This window comes from Daphnia magna, linkage group LG3 (assembly GCF_020631705.1).
Source record: "Daphnia magna isolate NIES linkage group LG3, ASM2063170v1.1, whole genome shotgun sequence".
NCBI lineage: Eukaryota > Metazoa > Arthropoda > Branchiopoda > Diplostraca > Daphniidae > Daphnia > Daphnia magna.
The window spans coordinates 5,865,381-5,887,435 of NC_059184.1; the positions used below are offsets into that span (position 1 = coordinate 5,865,381).

Here is a 22,055-nt window from a genome sequence, read left to right on the forward strand (position 1 = left end):
ACCAACCTTTCATCACAAAAAATACCCTATTCCATACAGTTTTACATGGAGAATCCAACTGTAATAAAATTTCACCCAAAAAACGAAAACCCGCGGCACAGGAGGGTCCCTAAATCCACCAACCTGCCACCAACCAATCAGAACCCGACTTTCACGACCGAAATTTGAATTTCGATCAAAAAAAATATATAAAATTAACAAACAAACCTACATATTTAGAAACAACCCATTGGCACGAAGTTGATTACGGCGAATCAGAAAAAAAATAAATGAAAACGAACAACTCCCCTGTTTACGCACAATAATTTTCAGCCAATCAAAACCCGGCTGGAACCCCTGGGGAAACAATAAACATTTTGGGGCCCAATAACCACGGCATAGCCTTCCATCTTTACCAAGGTAAATCTCTCAGGGATTAACTCAGATTTTGTAATAAATTTTATACTCCTATTTAAATACAGGTTCTAGTATAAATTAATGTTCCCATTCCACCATTCCACCACGATATAATAGGAAAGGTACACTCTCGGCTATCCCCAAGACCGGCGGGTGTTTAGTAAAGGGTCCCAAGATTCCCCGCCAGGTTCGCTAGTATAGGAGGCCCCTCGCCTCTTGGGGGTATAGTAAAAATTGGGGTTTTTCGTTCGTTATCTATAAAATTACCAATCAATGTGTCAAGAAATTGATTATTCAGTTTAAGCTTAATTTAATTCCTATCCTTAAATACCTAACTCATCTAGTATTAGGCAATTATTTATATGTAAAAAAATTTATGATTGAAATTCACAATTTTTTAATTTCGCCTATCGCAACATTGCCTATTTCATTATATTAAACCCGTTTGTTTTCTCTCTAGTGCAGAATTCATTATAAATAGAATTCGTCAATATTTATTGAATTATCCATATTTAACAAAGGTGTAAAAGTTGCTGCACTAGAGAGAAGACAAACGTGTTTAATATAATGAAATAGGCAATGTTGCGAAAGGCGCAAATTTCAAAAAATTGTGAATTTCAATCACAAATTTAACATATAAATAATTGCCTAATCTAGATGAATTAGGTATTTAAGGATAGGGAATTAAATTAAGTTTAAATGTGTACCTTTCCTATTATATCGTGATTCCACCAATGAGGCGTATTCCGACGCCATATTTTGATGCTCATTCCGCCTTATATTCCGCCATTTAGATTCCGCCAATCCGCCATTCTGCTTCCGCCGTTTAGGAACACCCGAATGGTCCTGCACTTCTGCGTCGGTGGCACCTTAATCTTCAGAAAGAAAAGAAACTCTGAATGGTGAAAATGCAATGTTCCTATGTTCCGTTATATATGCTCGAGAATGAAATTTTTTAAACTCAGCCATACTTTTGTCTAATATAAATTTGTTTAAATTATGTTATATCTTCGAATTCACTCATGATGTTTAGGCATTTCATTAAAAAAAACTATGCAGACTTCTGTGTCAAGTTTAAAGTTTTGCTTCCACAGTCAGTTGGTGACTATGAAGTCTTCTTTCATTTATAAAATTTAGTTGCATTAAGAGAATATGAAAAGATAACCATGATTGCCAGAAGCACCTCATTCAAGCGGATGGTCAAGAGAGGGTATAGAACCAAATCCCAATGCCGTATTTAGTTGTTCCGCTCTGTTGACCGATACTGGCAGCAGTTCCTGACACTGCGTGATTTATGTGAATTGAAGGTAGCCTGACAAGTGGGTTTAGAGTGTGATCCATTGTGGTTGTTCGCTTAGAGTTCACTCTCTCTCTTCCAAGGTGCTGTCATACCACTAAAACAAAAACCAACGAAGTTACAAAACTCCTTCTAGGACTTCGTAATAACCCTCAAGGAATTCCGAATGTTTTTACTACCTTTTCCAAACGTTTAATCAAATCAGAAGGTGTTTTGAAGTAGTTTTTAAAAACCTAATTTTGACATAAAACAAAAATATATCAGCTATTTTTTTTTAAACACCAACAAGCCAATAGCAACATTTACGAAATTAGGTTTTTTTGTGTGATAACGATATTGCGTACGGTACAAAATAAAAAATCTGCCCAAATAGGCGCAATGAGGGTAAATTTTGCATCATCGTTAAGTAGCACGTAGGAAAATAAAATGATTAATACTAACTTCGGAAAACTTCCTGTTTTCAGTTTCCGTGCATCGTCAACTACGAAGCCCTGTAAGACATTGGTATTTAAAAAAAAAAGAACCCTGAAGAGTCTGTCCTAAAACCGTTGAAAGAGTTGGAAAACAGCAGACAAAGCTACTCGACGATTAAATTACACGACCGGAAATTCAATCCCAACGTGTTCGGTTTCATGGGTTGCTTTTTTATTATTTTAACCGTGATGTCGCACGCAGGATAAAGACGAAGAAAGAGTGAAGGGATGAAAGAAAGTTAACATTAAATATACGCGAAGGTGGTATTATTTCATGAAAAGACATAGTAGCGTAAATAAAAAAATGGAAAAGGGTGGCCCCACGACTAAATAGTATAGAAGAATAAATAAGAAGAACAAAAGGGATCAAGAAGCACTAGAACCGCATTTCATCGTAGCTACGACCATCTGGGTACTGTAGAAGACCTACATGGGCCTAGACAAACGTATGATAACTATACGCATAGATGAGGGAAGGTATAGACCAATACTATACACTCGTTTCAGCAGAAAGAGCAATGAATGATGAGGATAGGAGGAATCAAGTCGATGAGACAGTCCATATGTTTGATAACGACCGGCGGCGATTCATCCCTGCTACGAGAGTTACGTATTTTTAAGTTATAGTTATTTGGTAGTCTCTGAGAAGCGACGATGAAAGTAATCATCTAGTGTTGTCTTAGTCGAACTGAAAAAGCGGCGCAGCGAATATCCAATCAAAGTTAAATGGATTACACGGCGTGTAAGGAATACGAACTCTAAACGTGAACGTGTTCTATCTCGTAAAAATCGTTTACTTTTCGAGTGATTGTTTTGAATTGACAGGCAATTTTTCGTGTTATTTTAAACACGTTTCCGTAAAAATCAATACTTCAATAGAGGTTTTGAGTATCACAAGACTATTGGTGGATGAGCACGTCTCTTATTTCCTCGATGTACGTCGCACTTTCACTTGTGAAAGTCGGGGTTCGTAGCAGATTCAAACTCTCGCGTCAACGCGTATGAAAAGTGCTCCATGATGTTTGGCTCCACGGATATTTTAGCCTGTTGTAGCAGCTGTCGTAAATAAAAATTACACCATTGCCCTAAGGGATCTTCAATCACAACCACAAGCCATCGAGTTCCGAATTAATGCAACAAGGAGATCACTTTCTTGCGGACAGGATAAGATGATACGCGGAACGATTGACGTATTTCCTCTCCAACCGGTTTCGTTACAGTTCCTAAGTCAACTACTCGACATCGCTTGAACTTCTGATTTGTATAAAAGGTACGACAGCGAAGACCATTTCATCCATTCACGTTAAGTGGAATCCGAGGTTGGGATCACTGAATTCTTTTGATGCCTAGATGCAGTTTTTCTGACTAGAATTCTAGCACCATTGGAATTCAGTTTACCCTGGCTGGCATTAATCTTCGTTTGCTCTTGATCATTGTATTATTTTTTGTAACTCCAGTACATTTACGGAAGAACTGTTTCGGCAGCTCACTCTACTAGTTTGAGTTTCCGAATTCTGCAGCGGGAATTCAGCATCCACTGATATCCTTTTTGGGTTGCTTGCGGTGCCAGCGATTCTCGAGAGGGTCAAAGCCGTGTTCAGGACTTCCAAACATGGCCCAGTCAGGAGTAGACGCCATATAGTCCTCTGAGGTAAATGAGGCTTTTCCTTAATAAATGTTAATTCATTACACCTTTTCGTCATCCATGAAATGTTTCATGCGTACCTCCAGACAAATAGTATTCAAGCATAAGCTGATGAAACTTATCGTAATCAATCCAAGTGTTCCAACGGCCATCCCTAAAGAATTTACTACGTTTGGCTAACAAGATACAGTTGGAATGCTCGTGTTCAGCAGCTAAGCCGTAGCCTTCAAGGTAAGTACAAATTTTCTCCCCAAAGGTGACTACTTCATGATGCCATGGTATATTCTCCATAGTTAGCGTTGAAGCCTTGGAAGTTCCACAGAAGGTAACACCTAAAGAAAAACGAAACGATAACAATCCTTCAGACCTCACACACATTCATTTCTAGCTACAATATACTAATCAGCTACCTTTGATTTCAATGAAATCTGGTTCACCAAGTTTTACAAGATTTGCATAACTTTCTAGCTCTTCAACGTTCCAGGCTTTAACTAATGTCAGGCGATAGACAGTTCTTTGTCCCTTAGCTGAAAGAGCACGTAAACTGTCCAAGAATCTTTCCCAGAAATCTATAAAGCAAATTGATGAACATCCGGATTTGGTAAAACGAGTATGTAATTTTTTAGTATACCTTTAAACAACGGCCTATCAATTCTTTTGAGGCTATCTTTCGTGCTAGCGTCAACAGAAACGTAGAGTTGTGTGCATGGTTCTAGCTGGCGAATAGCCTCAGGAAATTGGGCATTGGTAACTAAGAATGATGAAATTTTCTTCTCATGGAGCATTCGAAGGAATCGGTTGATTTCCGGATACATGATTGGTTCACCGACAAGTGAGAGTGCACAATGAACAGGACTCATCCCTTCAACTAGGCGATTAGGCTGGACACCCGGAACACCTGAAGAGGGAAGTAAATTTTTATAAACGTTTTAAAAATCCGGTTTAACGAAATTTTCGTTCAGTATGGAAGATTTAGGCTAAGAATAAATATTGAAGCTTTATCGTATAACCTTTGAACTGATTTATCATTTTGGTGTGCTGCTCTAGCGCTCCTTCCAATATAAGTTCAGCGGGATCCATTTTCCATCGCCATTCAGTTCCTACTGGATTCGAGTGATGCCGCCAACAAAAAACACATTTGTTGGCACATGCAAGACTAGGCGTGGTTTCCATACAACGGTGACTACGCACAAAACAAATATATTAGCGGTGTACTGCGCAAAGCAGTTAAAAAATCTCTAGGACAAACGAAAGACCTTTCAATTCCGTAAAATGTGTGCTTGTAACAGCCTCCGCGACCTCTTAACATAGCCTACAACAATTAATTGAACGAGAAGGGAAAAAAATTAATTGTGAAAACTCTGCATATTAACAAATATTATTGAAAGCTTGTATACTTTGGTCCATCGGCACAGTTTAACCCCCGAATGAGTTCCTATCAACCGATAACCTTGTTTTGTCAAAGATTCTCGCAGTTGAGGTGTTAGCATTTCACGGGTTTCCCCGTTTTCCACATTTATTTCCTCTTCTTCTTCGCTGTCTTCTACAGCTTTATTTTCCACTCGAACGAAACTACCTAGATCTTCCAAATCGAGAACTGGTTCGTTTGAATCAGAATCCGAGTCCGTATCATAAGTAACATCTGCTTCTTCCAAGATATTGTTTTTCTTTTTCTGAAATTTATTAGTAATTTTCTTTTTCCCTTTCTTGCTGCAGCAATCATTTCCTTTACTACAGCCACTTTTATTCACAGTAGTATGTTGAGGCTGTTTTAATAAATTAAGGATTCCTTCAGACCAGTGGTCAAAGTCGGCTTCTATGTTTCCATGTAAACTTTCCGCAACATTTTCATCACCTAGCCCTAGAGGTGCATAACGTTCCGCTCCTAACTGGCTTAACCAATTATCAATGTTCCGTCCAATCACGTTGTAGTTTTCGGAATACAAAGAATTTCCAAGGCCAAATACTGAAAATCTAACATCAGCTAATAAAGTTTTTGGCACTCGAAAATCAAAAGCAGAATCTTCAAGCCATTTATAAAACCACTGAGCATCATCTGGAGGTGATCCTTCAGCATATGTTGAAACAATAAATATGAATAGAGTATCCTTTGCATCCTGCATTCATGAGAAAGTTAGTTATTCTATGCATACATTTTGATTTATAATAAAAAAGTTTAAACAGCATACAGAACCAACAAAATTGTCTTCAGAATCACATTCCTTTAGGTTAATAGCTGAGACTTCCATCCCATCTTCAGCAACATGTCCCAATAACATTTCCGCAAACTTCTAAAATATTTATTTACAAAAATTTAGAAAGTTGTCATAGTTGGATACAATCACAGTGTCAGTCAAGTTTACCTTGCTTTTTCCCATAAGGGTTCCATACATAATTTTTATTCGAGAAGGGTGCTTTTCAAAGTTGGAAGCTTGTGTGCTCCCACAATTGCAAACATGCTTTTTCTTTTTTCTCTTTGGATTTTCAGTAGCTGGCATTGAATACAATTCATTTTCCAGGCCAGAAGGGCTTTCATTTATATCAAGCTCACTCTTGATGTTGTCCTTTTTCTTTCTTGTGACCCAATATCCAACTATTAAAGACAACACCGCGAGACCCAAGGAAGGTAGAAAGAAACTACCAATCAAAGGGGGTTGAACTACCTTCATCATAAGATTTTGCTTTTTCTCTTTAAGAGTTGAAGAATCTTCTTTTATTCTATAGCCAGTTTTTAAAAACTCTTGTTACTCTCCAAGTTTCGACTAGTTTTAATTTACGCAACGTGCAATCCGCACACGAAAATCTACGTTGCCAGATGTCCAAACGACCTTGAATCCGACGTTTACTAGTGGCTGGCTGGCATGGTAGTAGGGCTCGGCCCCGGTTCTCAAAAACCCGGGTTACCCGCGGATCGTCGCCAAGAATAGTTGCCGATGGGTGATCCGGGTAGCCTATTTGCCAAAATGGGTAGGCTGGGCGGATTTGATGGGCAAACCGGGTATACCCACCGCCATCTTGGAAAATGGTGGCTTGCAAAGCGCCAAGTTAAATTAAAAGGGACATAAGCAAAAAAAAAGTTTTTGTGACGGAAATTCAAAGCGCGTGACTTGGTTTCAGGGAAATACCAGGGTAATCAGGTAGGAAATCGGGGCTAACCGGGTTTTGAAACCGGGTAATGGAAACGGTTTTCGAAATTGTGTTACCCACATGAAAACCAGGTAGGTAGTGGCACAAAGTCTCAAGAACCGTTACCCACCGGATCCAATTTTTTTGCCGAGAAGACACACCCATTGGACACATTCTTATGTTTTGTTCACATTCTAATCGGGGACACCGCTAACCATCACTGATATAAATGAATCGGGGAAGTTCAGTGTGGGATTTTTGTTTTCAGTGCGGTGTTGTGTCAGTGTTCTGTCAAATAAAACCTTCGAATAAAATTTCGAATAGAATAACGCAAAAATTCGAATATTTATTCGTTATTCGTCGAATAATAATTTTCCTTATTTGTATTCGTTATTCTTATTCGATGTAACTCCAAACTGTATAATTTCGAATACAATTTCGAATAAGTAATTTTATTTTTGTTCGGCAAAAAATCTCATTTGGATTGCTGTTTAGTACAAATATTTTCTTTTTTTAATGGCCTTAATTCCAGTTTTATTCAAAAATTTATTCGTTATTCGAATATTATTCGTATTCGCGAATAAAACGTCCTTTTTATTCGATATTCGTTATTCGTATTCGTTTGTACTGCTTATTCGTATTCGTTTACAAAACAAAGCGTAAAACAGCACCGTTTAAATCGTGTTTGTGCGTCAATCGAATTAACTGGTTAACCCTTAATAGAGCAGTAAAACATCCTGCGTTGCGCGTTTTCCACAAATGCGAAAATCTCATTTGTGTCCAAGTTGGTCTGCTGCGGCTGCAGCGTCTTATGGAGAAACCATCTTCTTCACGTTAAAAATTAAGTTTTTATAACTATAATTTAGATTTCCCCCTTTTCTTCCTAGCAGTGGGTACCCTATTCATCTTTTCATTTCCCAATATTTTTTTCTAGCTCCAGTTCTATCTACTTTATTTTTATTTTATTTTTGTTTGTAAGTTGCTCGTCTCTTTTAGCCGAAGAATTTCGTTTGCTGCCAGAAATTCGTCTGCTACAAGGGGATGAACAACAAACCATTCACAAAAAATAGCTAAATAAAAATAAACCAGATAGAACTAGGGCTAGAAAAAAATTGGGCAATGAAAAAATGAATAGGGTACCCTCTGCTAGGAAGAAAAGGGGGGAAATCTTAATTATATTTATGAAAACTTATTTTTTAACATGAAGAAGTTGGTTTCTCCATAAGACGCTGCAGCCGCAGCAGACCAACTTGGACACAAATGAGATTTTCACATTTGTGGAGAACGTGCAACGTAGGATGTTTAACTGCTCTATTACCGTTGCAAACCAGAGACCAACCTAGTTCCATGGTTTGATTCCGCAATATACCATTCCATGCTCCAAGTACACGATATACCTGATCATTTGTGAGCTGTCAAAATACGTATACACACACCTAATACGTACATCCTGTTCGTTGATACTTCCATAACATACAAAATTTCATTGTGCCATTTGAGATAAGGTTTAGAAAAGCGACTGAATTACTGGAGAATTTGAATTCGTCATGGCAAGTGGTAACTTAGGACTAACTTATGGAGGACAAGAAAAAACACCATCATTGTCAGGTGAAACTGAGTTTGCGGCAGAAGCTGGAGCTCCTGGTGGATTATTCCACGCCGATTATAAACGTCATGATGATTTGAAACAAATGTTAGACAGCAGCAAAGACAGCCTCAAGTTAGAGGCAATGAAAAGAATAATTGGGGTAAAGATATTGTGATATATATCAGTCAAAGAATAATAACAGATATTTCTGTAGATGGTAGCAAAAGGAAGAGATGCATCAGATTTGTTCCCTGCTGTTGTGAAGAATGTAGTATCAAAAAATATTGAAGTAAAGAAATTGGTGTATGTTTACCTGGTACGATATGCTGAAGAACAACAGGACTTGGCACTCCTTTCAATATCCACATTTCAACGTGCTTTAAAGGTATCTTAGATTTGTTTTTGTTTTCAGACATCAGTTAAACTCATTTATATAACTCAGGATCCTAATCAGCTGATAAGAGCAAGTGCTCTTCGAGTTCTCTCTAGCATTAGAGTTCCAGTCATTGTGCCCATTATGATGTTGGCCATCAGAGACTCTGTTAGTGACATGTCACCCTATGTCAGGAAAACAGCAGCTCATGCTATACCAAAACTCTATGATCTTGATCCTGAGCAAAAAGATGAGCTGGTTATGGTAATTGAGAGACTGCTCTCAGATCAAACAACACTTGTTGTTGGATCAGCAGTTATGGCCTTTGAACAGGTGAGGCATTTTTTCTGATGATTTATGGAAAGTCTTTGAGTGCATTTAACCTCTGTTTTTTTACTGCAGGTTTGCCCTGAACGCACGGATCTTATACATAAGAACTTCAGAAAACTTTGGTGAATATCGTATTCTTTAAGTATATTTGTGTTGTCGTTAGTAATCTTGTAGATTTGTGTCATCAGTGCTGTTTTGGTGGATGTCGAGGAATGGGGACAAGTTATTATCATTGGAATGCTCACACGCTACGCGCGCACGCAATTTACAGATCCTAATATTAACGGTACCAGCCATTCTCAAAAGGATAAACCATTTTATGAAGACAGCGAAGAAGATGATGAAAAATCGAAGCAAAGAGAATCCTTGGCATTAGATTCTGATCACCGATTGCTCCTGCGGAATACGAAACCTTTGCTTCAAAGCAGAAATTCTTCGGTGTGTCTTTACGACTTCAGAAAATATTTTCGTATTTTCAAAGACATTTCTCCTTCCCAAAGGTCGTTATGGCTGTTGCCCAGCTGTACCATCATTTGGCTCCCAAGGAGGACGTAGCTGTAGTGACCAGGGCTTTAATACGATTACTGCGTTCACATCGCGAGGTTCAGACTGTCGTGTTGAACTCGATTGCATCTATGTCAGTCAACAGAAAGGTATGAATGAACATAAATAATTGGTAATACTCTGAGCTGAGCACCTCTATGTTTGCGTTAAAGGATATGTTTGAACCGTTTCTAAAAAATTTCTTTGTTCGGAATACCGATGCCACGCAAATCAAACTACTTAAATTGGAAATTTTGACGAATTTGGCAAACGAATCAAACATTACTTTCATTCTCCGAGAGTTTCAGACTTACATATCCAGTCAAGACCGAGATCTAGTTGCTGCTACAATTCAAGCCATCGGAAGGTATAAAACCAAATAAATTTCGGAGACAACTGGTTTCCGAACTACTCTCTTTCACTGCAGATGTGCCGCCGGGATTAAAGAAGTCACTGATACATGCTTAAGCGGGTTGATTGCTTTGCTGTCAAACTCAGATGGTTGGTTTTTTAAGTAACATATATTGTTTTATGATTTTCCCTAAACAAATGCTGTTTTTTTTTTCTTTCTTTTTTTTAATTATTATTATTATTATTTATTTTTTTTTTTTACATAAAACAAAATTGCAATGTAGAACTCGTGGTTGCAGAGAGCGTCGTGGTCATAAAAAAACTTTTGCAAACACAACAAGGTTCGCATGGAGACATTGTTGGTCAAATGGCCCGACTTGTTAATAGAATAACAGTGCCCCAAGCCAGGGCAGCCATTCTGTGGCTCGTAGGCGAGCATTGTGAAAAGAAACGGGTGTCCAAAATGGCTCCCGATGTACTTCGCTTCATGGCTCGTAGTTTTTCTAATGAGGTACGTATGTTCCTATAATCACGAGCATATTTCCGACCACAGATTCCTTTCACGTACGCTTCACTATTAGCAAGATGTAGTGAAACTACAGATTCTAAATCTAGCCGCTAAGCTGTGCTTGTCGAACCCCAAGCAAACTAAAGTGCTATGCCAATATGTCTTTAGGTAAGTTTCACTGGAAAGGGCAACATGAATTCTTTCTACTAAAACTTGCACATTTTTCTTAAAGCCTGGCGAAATATGATCAAAATTATGATATCCGAGATCGTGTACGCTTTTTGCGTCATCTCATTTTCCCGTCAACGGAACAAGCAGTTCTTGCTAAATATGCAAAAAAAATATTTTTGGCTTCAAAGCCGCCACCGGTGATCGAATCGGTTTTCAAAGGTACTGAGAAGAACAAAAAGTTCTTAGGCGCTAGTCTTGAACAGCTAGAATCTCTATAAAAAAGTCAGAATAACTTAATTACATCAGCTTATTTTTAGTATGCAATAACTATGGTATCTAGTTTGTTGTTAGGGCAACGCTGTCCCTTTTCGAACCCGCCATTTCTTGACTTCCTTTCTTTTTGGTCCCCAACTAATCATGTAGAAGGATAGGGTCAATTTATCGCTTCAGGCCCATATTGGGCGTGGCTAACGAAAATACTTCCTAATGGATTGCCTTTGTGTAGATCGAGATGAATTCCAGTTGGGCTCTCTATCTCACTACCTTAACAGCCGAGTAGTTGGATACATGGACCTACCGAGCTTTCCCGCTGTTGCTCCTGATTCTAGTGTACGGAATGTTGAATCACCACGGCCGACCATTCCAGTTGCCAGGTAAACGCCACATGGTTGAGTTACAGTTCTTATGTTAACCTGGTTGAGGTATATTCGAAAAGTGTTCCTGGCAATTCTGCGGGAACCTCGTCTAAAGGGAAGAAAATGGAAGCGTTTTATTCTGAAAGTTCTTCAGAAGACGAAGAGAGGAACGAAGAATCTGGAAGCTCAGACTCAAAATCAGACTCATCCTCTGAAACTGAATCAGGTTCTGCAGCCAGTGATTCAGACGCATCCACCTCTGATGAAGAAGATGACGATGATTCCATTAACATTTCACAACAAAATATTGTTCGACTGTCACCATCTCTTTCTCCGTCACCTCCCAGCCATCGGCTCACTCGCTCACTCGTGATTCAGTCTAGTTCGGAATCGCAGTATTCTTCGAACAGTTCTGATTCAGACTCGAGCATCTCAGACACACCTGAGAAAGTATCTCCGCGAATGCCACTAGCTGTTCCTAAATCGAATTTGGATCTGCTTCTCGACTTAGATGGTGAGTTTTGTTACAGCTTCATGCATATCTCCTTGCTCTATCCATCGTAAATTTTATCGCAAGTGTATTAATATTCACCTTTTATGAATTCAGTGTCAGAATCTGTAACCACTCCGGTGATGGCTTCCATTCCAGGAATTCCTTTTGCTTCCCTAGCGACCACACCAAATTCAGATTCGAGCATTCAGCCAGCTTCTGCGGTATACATTTCCACGAGACCGATGGAACTTGGTACACACTATTTAAATGATCTGTACTGTATATGGTGGTTCAAAACAGCTTTGTTAATTAGTTTCCAGCGTTTCAAGTGGATGCAGTCTACAAATACTATACCGCTATAGTCGCTCCGTCAATCTTTATTCAGCTTCCATGGTCACAATCGAGCTTACTCTGGTAAACACTGGTAATGAAGACTTGGCAGAAATCAAAATAGCCAACAAAGTAAGCAGTGAATCCTCCCAGTTAGTTTGGTGCCATATTTAAAAATTTTTTCTTTTAATTAACGTATTCTGTAACAGAACATGCCCGTTGGCATTTCAATGCATGAATTTACCACCTTGGCATCACTTCCCGCTGGAGCAACAAGACTTGTTACCTTGGGCATAGATTTCGGCGATTCGACCCAGACTGTCAGCTGTGATTTAGTGGCTAGCGGGCGACCTATACGGATTAATTTTAGGCCTTCCGTTGGTGAACTAATTCGCCCCGTAACATGTAGTGAAGGAGTTTTCATCAATGAACAAGGTGCTATTTGAGATCTCGGCGTATATTTAAGCAAAAATTTACCCATTTTTAATGTTATTTCATAGGGAAATTGAAGGGAATGAATGAACATAGTTTTCCCATCACCAACATGTCCGAACTTGGAGATGTAAAAAATATCTCAGCTAAACTGTTTCGCGCGTCAAATATGGCTTCCATAAGTTCTAGCGAGCAAAATACCTTAAGGTAAGACGATGTTTTATGCTTCTTCACAATTATTCCTGTATGTTGCTTTTACGTTTCCTCCGATAGATTCGCCGGACAGACCCTGTCTTCCAAATCATTGGTATTGGTTACTATTATGATTGGGGCCAATCCTAAATTGACAGTTTGCTGTGAGAAGATGATAATTGGCTCCATGCTTCTTGCAGAACTCAAAGAAGCGCTAAAAAATTAATTAATTTCAATTGATCCTTTACGCGTGTACGTGCTCCACAGTTTTCTGTCAAAGAAAAGATTTAACACAACAAAGATTACATTGTATCAATTGAGAGGACTTATTAAATTTATTACTGAATAGCGTCCTGACTTTTCGTACCAGGCTGATCATTCATGACCAATTTCGAAGATTTTTCTTCCTCCTCATAGTCAGCTGACTTATTTTTTATAAACAAATCTAATTGATCTATAAATGGCAAAAAAAAGTTGAAGATTATTGCGACTAAAATTACAAAACATAACTTATATGTTCAATGATAATAATGGCAATTGCTTAGGAAAACACAGACGGCATTTTTAAACCATAACACATGGTTTCAAAATGGCTTCACCTAATGTGTTATTAAACTGGTCCGTATCCTCCTGCTTGGAGAAAAGTGCGCAACGAGATTCAAGAGAACGTGCCCTCAAAGATCGTAGTTCCCTCAAAGATTTGAACAGCTGTCTGATACGTTTGACTTCACTCTGTTTACGACGGATTTCGCTAAAAAAACCATCAACTTCACGTCTCGCTTCTTGATGCTATAGCAGAAAAAAAAAGTAAATAAAAAAGTTACCGGAAAATTAGTCTTCATATACACATTGATGTTTTACTGACCTTTTTGCGTTGCAATTCACTTCTTCTGATAATGTCTCTTTGTTTGTCAATGATAATATTTAGTTCCTCGCGTCTATGTTTCGCAGTTTCCGTTTCTTTCCTCTTTCTTTCCTTCTTTCTCTTGATCCATTTTCTTTTTTCCTTTCTTTTGTTTATTTTTTCGTTGGTTTCCTTTGAAGTTGAATACTGAGTGATTTGTTCATTTATAAACTCTGGTCTCTCCTATAGAGAAAAAGAAAGCAATACTATTCTAACACCTCCAGCCATTGTCTATCTTATAGTTGATGTTATAAAGTTTGGGAATTCATACTTTCATTTGCCAGGGGTTGTGTTCACCTTCTGGGTTCTGGCAGGCTTCACTCATTTGTTCTGCCACTTTCAAATGTGAAGTCAGCCTTTCAGCCTCTTCAGTCTCCAAATCTCCAAGCCTGCTCATCTAGGAACGCCGACGTCATGTTACATGCTTTCTAAGAAAGCACTACGATTGCCAAGATTATTTACCTTAGTCAAGGGCGACTGACTCTGTGACACCATTTGGGACTGTATGAAACTATTGAGGAAATCCTGATCCAACTTTCGCTGATTTAACATGATCAGCCACTCCCTTTGTCGTTCAGCTGGCACAGGTAAACCATGACAATTCACTTCACTGTTGATTTCCCAAGGCTGTCTAAATGAACTGGAAGTCTGATAACTTGGGCTACTATGGGGAAATTCACTTCCAAAACTGCATTTGGGGTTACCCATTTTCATTTGATTCAGGTTAGGGAAATTCGGAGGAGCACTCATCAAGTTGGTGGGATTATTATAATTATTCCCAGCTGGGCTATTTTCTGGTTGAAAATTTGGCAAGGTTAAATTCAGATGATTCATGCTATTGTGATTCCACTGTGCCATTGTATACTTTCAGTTAATTGTTTAGAAAAGCAAGAATATTCACACAATGTGATTCGTGTAGGAATTCTGGACAAATGAGGATGCAACTCAGAATGAATGATGCACTTATCACAATCTACCACTTCTTAAAAGTGTGGTAAAGCTAATTCAAGGGCTTTTGAAGCATTTTGAAATTCTTCTGCTTCTGAGAGATCTTTTTCATTTTCAAGAACAGCTTTTAAATCTGCATATGCTGCTGTCAACCGTTTTTGACAATCAGTTATCATCATGGCTGATTCTTGTATTACCTCTTCTTGTTTTCTTAGTGTGTGGCTATCTCCTCCTGAAACATTATAACACGAACGAAAACGACGTAAATACGGTTATTTAACACGTCGTAAGAAATAAGGTAAATATTCAGCACTCTTGCGTTTCCGCAGTCGAAAAGTAAGTATCTGTCAACAATTTTACGTTAACGAAACTTACCATTATCTTTCAGTTTTAAAAGCCTGTTTTTTTCAGTTTCCGTTTCCTTTTCGTACGATTGTTTTTCTTTGGCGATACGATTCACGACGCCGGTTTTAATACGAATTTGTTTCAAACGTGGGTCTGCCATTAAACTGCTGTTGAATTAGCTTGTAGTTTGGTTATTCTTATTCCTTTTCTTCTCAGGTTTGGTCATGGACAGCTGCGTCAACGTTGACAGATCTCGTTCATACTTTATACTTTCTTTTTCCAAAATCGTAAAACGGCAAAATGCTAAATTTCTTGTCACTATTTAAATTTTACAATTCTCGCATAGAAATATCAATGAAATAATCGAGACATTTAAAAACCGTGAATACGTGGTGGTCTGGTGGATAGTTAATCTGAAGAAATTGCAGCACCGGTTTCGTCAGACGTATACACAGTACAGACGGAATTTTCTTAAGAAATATTAAGTTAGATAGTTAAGTTGGGGATTCATAATTTAACAAATTGTTTACCACCCATTTCTTTCTCAATAAAAAACACTGCATCGCCATTGCCGTCGTTCACAAACGGCATTTCTCTTTCCGCTTCTGCTTTGAAGTTATACAAAATGATGACCGCAATGACAGCAAGTGTTAGAAGCCTAGCACATGTACCGGTAATTATGTTAAAACTATTAAGATATTCCAGTCAATTTCCATACATATATATTATACTGCTTTCAGAGATCTCGACTTATATATCAAACTGCGGTCCGGTGGAGGTCTTCAACACCTTTAAATACAGTTATGTTGTTTGTACCACAACAAGAAGCATGGGTTGTTGAACGCATGGGGAAATTCCATAAAATCCTCAAGCCCGGGCTTAATTTTCTTATACCAATTTTGGATAATATAAAATATGTTCAGAGTTTGAAAGAAATTGCAATTGATGTCCCACAGCAATCTGCTATTACCTTAGGTTTATTATTTAAAATTTAATATAATTTGTTATGTAATATTGATTATCTTTTAACATTTCCAGACAATGTAACTTTAAGCATTGATGGTGTGCTTTACCTCAGAATTGTTGACCCCTACAAGGCAAGCTATGGTGTTGAAGATGCAGAATTTGCCATAACCCAATTGGCCCAGACAACTATGAGATCTGAACTGGGCAAAATCCATTTGGATAGTGTGTTTCGGGAAAGAGAAAATCTCAATCTGGGAATTGTTGAAGCAATCAATAAAGCATCAGAAGCATGGGGAATAGCTTGTCTACGTTACGAAATTCGTAAAAGAAAAAAAAACTTTCAAATATTTTGTGTTCATTAGTATTGGTTCTTTAGGTGATATCAAACTTCCCGCACGTGTCCAAGAAGCTATGCAGATGCAAGTTGAAGCAGAAAGAAAGAAAAGGGCCGCTATTCTGGAATCAGAAGGTATCCGTGAGGCAGATATCAATGTAGCAGAAGGGAAAAAGCGATCTAAAATCCTCGCCTCAGGTCTGTGACACATGTTTTCGTGTTCACTTCAAGATTTAAAGGTTCAGCAATGGAATTTTTGCAGAGGGAGATCAGCAGGAACAAATCAATCAAGCGCAGGGTGAGGCACAGGGACTATTGTCCCGTGCCCAGGCGAGAGCTAAGAGTTTGGAGCTCTTGTCTGCAGCGCTTGAGAATAAGGTAATATGTTACTATTGATATCTTTCAGCTACAATTATAGGCAGTTAACTTCTTGCAAATTCCTAATGGTGAACTGGTAGGTGTGTCTGTAGCTTTCAAACATAATATTTCAGCAGCTTCCATACGTTCATAGATTTTTACTTCTTCGATAACCTGCATCATTTATGTTTCATAGAATGGTATGAATGCAGCATCGTTGAACGTGGCTGAACTTTACGTTGCTGCTTTTCAGCAATTAGCAAAAACAAACAACACTCTGATCTTACCTGCCACCTGTAATGATGTCACCCAAATGGTCGGACAGGCTATGACCATGTACAAAACTTTGGCCCGGAAATCAGATGACTCCAACACCACACCTGGTCATGGTATATCGAAACCAGATGGACGCACTGTCGATCAACTTGCGGAATACTACAGCGACGATGATGATAAGCCTAAACATTGATTCCTTTTGCAGCAGAACCGACTAATACAACCAAAAATTCAGTATCAACAAATTTAAACATTGATGTGGCATGAATAGGCAAAAAAAAAAAAAAAAAAAAAAAAACAGGCTACTTCGTTTGGTGTTGAAAGATAAATTTGTACGTTAACCACCAGCAAATTTTAAGGAAAATAGTTAGCAATCTTGTTTGGTTTCAATTTTCAATCAAACATACTTTTATTTTCCTTTTCCTTCTGTGTGGCAGACTAGGAGGACAGGTAGTGGCTAAAAACTATTTGTTAATGAATCCTATATTGCCTAAGAAGATTTGCTTTTTGGTGATCGATTCGTATTGAGAATAGCATATAGCTGATGGAATGTCTGGAAAGGAAATGTAAATCCAGTAAAAAATCACTTGAACTTTAATGTCATTTTGATTATGACTAAGCTTAACTACGTACCTGTACGCCAAAGTAAACCACCGCCAAGTATGCAACAATTGTAGCTGTGAGAAAAAGATCGAAGACTGCCGGCTTAACACTAAAATAAGAAAAATCTGGGGAAAAAAATCCTTACGAGTTGCAAAATATTACATGTCGCTTACCTGTAAGCTGTCATTATTCCCTTAGTTTGATCGTAGAATCCGAATTCGGGATCTCGTTTGTCTGCCGTCAAATGGGAAACCTTGACTTCGCTTAAATAGCGCTGCATAGTTTGTTGAAGCATATTAACGACCGTGTTAGCGTTACTTCCACCAAGCGACGAAGAACTACGTGATTGCGAAGTGAGTAAGGTAATCCACACATCCAACATTTCCTCCGAGACAGCCTGGAACCAGTTCAGATGCATAATGATGTGAGATTTCATCGAAGAAAAAGCAATATGGGACCAATACCATGTCTCCGACAAAAAACGGTCCACTGATATTGTATAGCTGTGTTGCTAGTGTTTCTGCTAGGAGTCGAACATTACGTGATAAAATGGAGACATTAACGGATGATTTTGTATCGAGAATGGTGCCATGCTGGAAGTCAGACCTCGCCATCTGGCAAATCCAAAACGAATTTGAGTAAGGAATCTCTAGACTATTCATTTCGCAAAATTCTGTACGACCTTGAAATGGGAAGCGGTCATTGCTGTAAGTCGTCGTATTGAGTATCTTTCATGTTCCCAAGCGAGAAAATCATCGGCTAAATTGATTTTTTTGTGCATCATGTTAACAGGTAATTCAACGGAAACGGCATTTTTTTTCAGATTCTGAAGTGCAAGTGATCACTGATAAAAAAGAAAACAGCCAAGAGTTTTTATAATTATTAAAGAAATACGTACTTCAATGAATATCCCGCTGTTACTCCCATCCTTCGGCGGTTTTGAAACGTGAATATTTAATTCTTCACCGTTCCCAAGCGAGTCCAGACATAGGGCAAAGACGGTGTCCTAATTATTAAGAACAAATAATGGTGCATGAAGGCAAGGAGGATCAGTTTTGAAGCTTTGTTTTACTTGGAAAAGACCGCCATCGATGCCATCGATTTGATCTTCCAAAAACTTTTTAGAACCAAGGTAATTAAGTTTTCCGCCTCCTGTAAGGACAAACACCAAATTGAAACGCGGGAGACCATTCTGTCCAGGTTGTGAACTCAGGCGTGAAAACAATCGAACTAGTTCAAGTAAAGCTGCGACACCAGAAGCATTTGAATCGCCCCCAAATGATAAGTCCTAAAAAAAAAACGAGGTTAAACTATTGGGCTATTTACAACTAATAAATGGAATTTGAATTTTTACAGGTGCCGCTCCAAATGAGTCATAGTGAGCCACAACAGCTAAAGTTGGCAATTGATCTTCTATTCCAAAACCCGGCAGTTTTCCCTAAGATATTAAAATATGTTTACAGGAGACAAAGCTGCTTTGAAGGGGGAAAAAATGAAGATTTTGATTACCTGAATGTTAGTGATCTGCACATCTGTCAATAGTTTTGCTGAGTTTCCATTGACAGCAAGCTGGTATCCATTTGCTGATATTGCACCAAAAAGGGCTAGAAGAACAAAAATAAATTTAATTTTGGATATGAACAGGATGTAACATCAACGGTGAACAGGCTAGAAAAATTCCAAACCCTGGGCTGCAGAAGAAGCGCTGTCTTTGCTGGTGCTTTCCTTGACACTAGCATACATTTCCTCAATTTGATTAGAGTGATGGGTAAAATAGACAGGAACTGCAATTTCTTGACTAAGAAGAAACTTTTCCATGTCTAGTATGTTCTGGAGCCACAAAATTAAATTAAATTAGAGAGGGTGGGGGAAATCTAAAAAGTGTAAGCAAGCGTCTCACCTCTCTCACATCATTTGATAATGATTCTAGATCTGAAGGAATGATTATTAATAATGCACCAACACCTTCATTTATAAGTTCCCTGAATCGACTGGGACTGAATTCATTTATCATTAGAATTACACATTTTCTAGCGGGAAGTCTAGTGTCAATGGATCGTGCTTCAAAATTGAGAGTTGAACTTCTTGATCCTGATTACACAAAATAAGAATTTTATCATCATTATATCTTTTCTTTGTTTATAAAGAAGCAGAAGAACAGGAAAATTTCTTACCATACTTCACGCCTTGCAAGTCAAAGTGCTGAAGCCGGTAAACAGGAAATTCTGTGGCGGCTTCCGCTGGTGAAAGAATGATCAAAATGGGTAAGAGCACTGCAATATAATACGGAAGAGAAAAGCGGAATATTTCTGAAAACTCGTTCACTTGTTCTAGCCACATTTTAATAAATTAAAAGATATAATCCAGAGAAACCAATGGAGCAAAGTTCTGAATGATTCAGAAAAAAAAAAATTGCGATCGGTTGTTCTGTAATTTTCTTTGAGATACAATACAACGCTTTCTGCTAGAGCGATGCCATGTTGGATTGCAACAAAGCCAGTTTGTTTAATACTTCTGTTAATCGATTTAAAAGAAAAATTAAAAAAACAAAACATGATGAAGTCTAAACTACTAAAGGTAAAATCTCACGTGATAAGCCAAAAGTATTACACGATGACTTGATTTTAATTGTTCTTAAAATTTGAATGGTAAGTTGTTAATCTTAATTTCAAGGAGTTGTTTAATACAGAAACCAATCTGCATTACCTTTAGTGTAATTGAGATGGACGGATAAACGTTTCTTGTAATTAAAAAAGGATGGATTAAACTTAAACATTAATTCATGTGTCATTGCTGGCCTACGTTTAGTATAATCACAAGGGTATTTCTAGTTAGTTAACCAGCATAATTGTTTAAAATTTAAAGAACTTGCAAAAGATAGATGAGATCTCGAGTTCAGTTACTAAACACCTAAAGGGAGGCATATCAAAAACATTAACTATATTCGTAACTGTACATATAGACATGCAAATGAAAAACACTTTGGCATCTTTCCCTTTATGCTAGAATGCATATTACCAAGAACAAGGCATAATGAGTTAGCATTCTTTTCGACTTCGTTGAGGAAGTTTTCTTACAGAATTTCACTTAAATTTTCTTCGAAAACTTCGTCGAAGTAGGACGACCCGCTTGATGACCATTTTTAAGCTCACTTTGGTTATCGCGTATATGTTGTCATAGCTACTCTACAACAGAGAGTAGTTTCAGATGGACACGCCTGGAACTCGCTTCTAATCTTCGGCATGGCTGCGAGTTTTCCCCTTTGTCCGTGCATTCCACATTGCAATAAAAGAAAAACGGACATGCACTGCAGGGCTATCTGTTCCCTAGTTGCATTTCTTTTTTCAGGCTTTATGCTGTTTTCATTCCTGACGCATTTCAGTCGAAATAAACTGGTTTGTAATTCAAATCAGAAGACATACTTAAGAGCGACTGAATAGACTATGTTTCAAGTGGAAGTATGCAGTTCTGTTGGCCTTCTTTCTCACCACTATATCTAGGCTGTTTGTTTTTTTATGGTACACAATTTTCCCCACCCTACAGTAGGTCTACGTATTTGAAGACGACTAAGTTAATACCCCTCTGGTTGGCACGAAACTGTTACATGGCAAGATCTTGTATAAGAAAGAAGGCTTGTTGTTGCACAGTAAAAAAGGATGTTCCCACTTGTAAGTGATTTCCTACGCTTTTCGTGTCTTCCCTGTAAGTGACAAACAACAGAATTACTAATTGGACGTATAATAATATCAGCCTGACTCTGGTACCACGTAGACAGCTTTACGGTAGTGCAATGAAAGTAATCTTTCTTCAGTCTTTCGTTTCTTTTTTTGCATTTTACTTGTCTATAGTAAAATTGTGAACGAAAAGATTACCATATGAGACCGCGCTTCCTAAAATAAAACGAAACGAGGAGATAAGCGGTGGAAGGCGAAGCGGGAAAAAAATAGAAACGAATGCGAATGGTGGATGTTATCATCATCAATGTGTGCAACTGTCAGACGCCTCCGGTGATGAGTTCTTGTTCCCGGGCACCATCAAAGTCGGCAGCGGCTAATAGAAAACGATGTTGTGACGGCGAGACGTGTGACTCGAGGCAACAATGCATATTGGCTTCCCCTTTTTTTTCTTCTGTTCACGATAATTGCGGCTATTACAATGTAAGTAAATGCGCTTTGAGCACTTCACGGGGAGAGTAAAAGGGGAATCGGGTAATTCCCTTGTAATCAACATTGAGTCGTTTCCACTTTCTTTTCTTTGAAACCTTCATTTTTGAAAGACCCGCGTACTATGTCCGCTGTCAAGAACTCCCGCGGCTCATTTTTTTTTCTTTCTTTTTAAATATTTGAAAGGATTGCCAGGTTCAGTCTTTTCCCCCTTTTTTTTTCTTCTTTGCCTTCCGTTATTTTCAGAATGCCTTTTTCAGAAATTCCAATAAAAAT

At 38.2% G+C, this 22,055-nt stretch overlaps 6 protein-coding genes across 7 annotated transcripts; 2 read left to right on the forward strand and 4 right to left on the reverse strand.

The window, feature by feature from the left end:
* Nucleotides 1-3,585: 3,585 nt before the first annotated feature.
* Nucleotides 3,586-6,632, reverse strand: LOC116919613 (S-adenosyl-L-methionine-dependent tRNA 4-demethylwyosine synthase TYW1). Its single transcript, XM_032925627.2, has 9 exons — nt 6,175-6,632; nt 6,001-6,102; nt 5,209-5,928; nt 5,068-5,123; nt 4,822-4,994; nt 4,443-4,709; nt 4,222-4,380; nt 3,892-4,143; nt 3,586-3,833 (listed from the first exon to the last, which is right to left on the reverse strand). Exons 1-9 carry the CDS (start codon nt 6,481-6,483, stop codon nt 3,694-3,696), a joined length of 2,178 nt encoding a protein of 725 aa, XP_032781518.1. The 5' UTR covers nt 6,484-6,632; the 3' UTR covers nt 3,586-3,693.
* A 1,681-nt stretch (nt 6,633-8,313) lies between these two features.
* Nucleotides 8,314-13,231, forward strand: LOC116919604 (AP-3 complex subunit beta-1). Its single transcript, XM_032925618.2, has 18 exons — nt 8,314-8,685; nt 8,740-8,910; nt 8,968-9,231; nt 9,301-9,350; nt 9,417-9,666; nt 9,729-9,881; nt 9,945-10,138; nt 10,199-10,272; nt 10,407-10,633; nt 10,704-10,798; nt 10,863-11,020; nt 11,307-11,454; nt 11,517-11,950; nt 12,044-12,181; nt 12,243-12,391; nt 12,469-12,694; nt 12,760-12,898; nt 12,965-13,231. The coding sequence occupies exons 1-18, from the start codon at nt 8,485-8,487 to the stop codon at nt 13,107-13,109; spliced, it is 3,216 nt and encodes a 1,071-aa protein (XP_032781509.2). The 5' UTR covers nt 8,314-8,484; the 3' UTR covers nt 13,110-13,231.
* LOC116919608 (programmed cell death protein 7-like) lies at nt 12,699-14,645 on the reverse strand. Its single transcript, XM_032925620.2, has 6 exons — nt 14,250-14,645; nt 14,059-14,184; nt 13,749-13,970; nt 13,483-13,672; nt 13,226-13,337; nt 12,699-13,154 (listed from the first exon to the last, which is right to left on the reverse strand). Exons 1-6 carry the CDS (start codon nt 14,643-14,645, stop codon nt 13,106-13,108), a joined length of 1,095 nt encoding a protein of 364 aa, XP_032781511.2. The 3' UTR covers nt 12,699-13,105.
* LOC116919610 (tubulin-specific chaperone A-like) lies at nt 14,626-15,320 on the reverse strand. The gene is made up of 2 exons (XM_032925622.2): nt 15,111-15,320; nt 14,626-14,967 (listed from the first exon to the last, which is right to left on the reverse strand). Exons 1-2 carry the CDS (start codon nt 15,238-15,240, stop codon nt 14,771-14,773), a joined length of 327 nt encoding a protein of 108 aa, XP_032781513.1. The 5' UTR covers nt 15,241-15,320; the 3' UTR covers nt 14,626-14,770.
* A 134-nt stretch (nt 15,321-15,454) lies between these two features.
* LOC116919609 (stomatin-like protein 2, mitochondrial) lies at nt 15,455-17,254 on the forward strand. 2 transcript variants are annotated; one of them, XM_045170724.1, is made up of 7 exons: nt 15,455-15,543; nt 15,697-15,753; nt 15,821-16,055; nt 16,119-16,367; nt 16,423-16,578; nt 16,643-16,758; nt 16,934-17,254. In XM_045170724.1, exons 2-7 carry the CDS (start codon nt 15,706-15,708, stop codon nt 17,204-17,206), a joined length of 1,077 nt encoding a protein of 358 aa, XP_045026659.1. In that variant the 5' UTR covers nt 15,455-15,543; nt 15,697-15,705; the 3' UTR covers nt 17,207-17,254. The 2 variants fall into 2 exon arrangements, with proteins under 2 accessions (XP_045026659.1, XP_032781512.1); XM_032925621.2 differs by lacking the exon at nt 15,455-15,543 and having other exon boundaries at nt 15,550-15,753.
* Nucleotides 17,255-17,397: 143 nt separating this feature from the next.
* LOC116919607 (nicalin-1) lies at nt 17,398-20,101 on the reverse strand. Its single transcript, XM_032925619.2, has 12 exons — nt 19,791-20,101; nt 19,517-19,707; nt 19,302-19,446; nt 19,126-19,220; nt 18,971-19,054; nt 18,689-18,904; nt 18,515-18,622; nt 18,299-18,442; nt 18,081-18,230; nt 17,790-18,013; nt 17,647-17,725; nt 17,398-17,566 (listed from the first exon to the last, which is right to left on the reverse strand). Exons 1-12 carry the CDS (start codon nt 19,954-19,956, stop codon nt 17,504-17,506), a joined length of 1,665 nt encoding a protein of 554 aa, XP_032781510.1. The 5' UTR covers nt 19,957-20,101; the 3' UTR covers nt 17,398-17,503.
* Between the last annotated feature and the right edge of the window lie 1,954 nt (nt 20,102-22,055).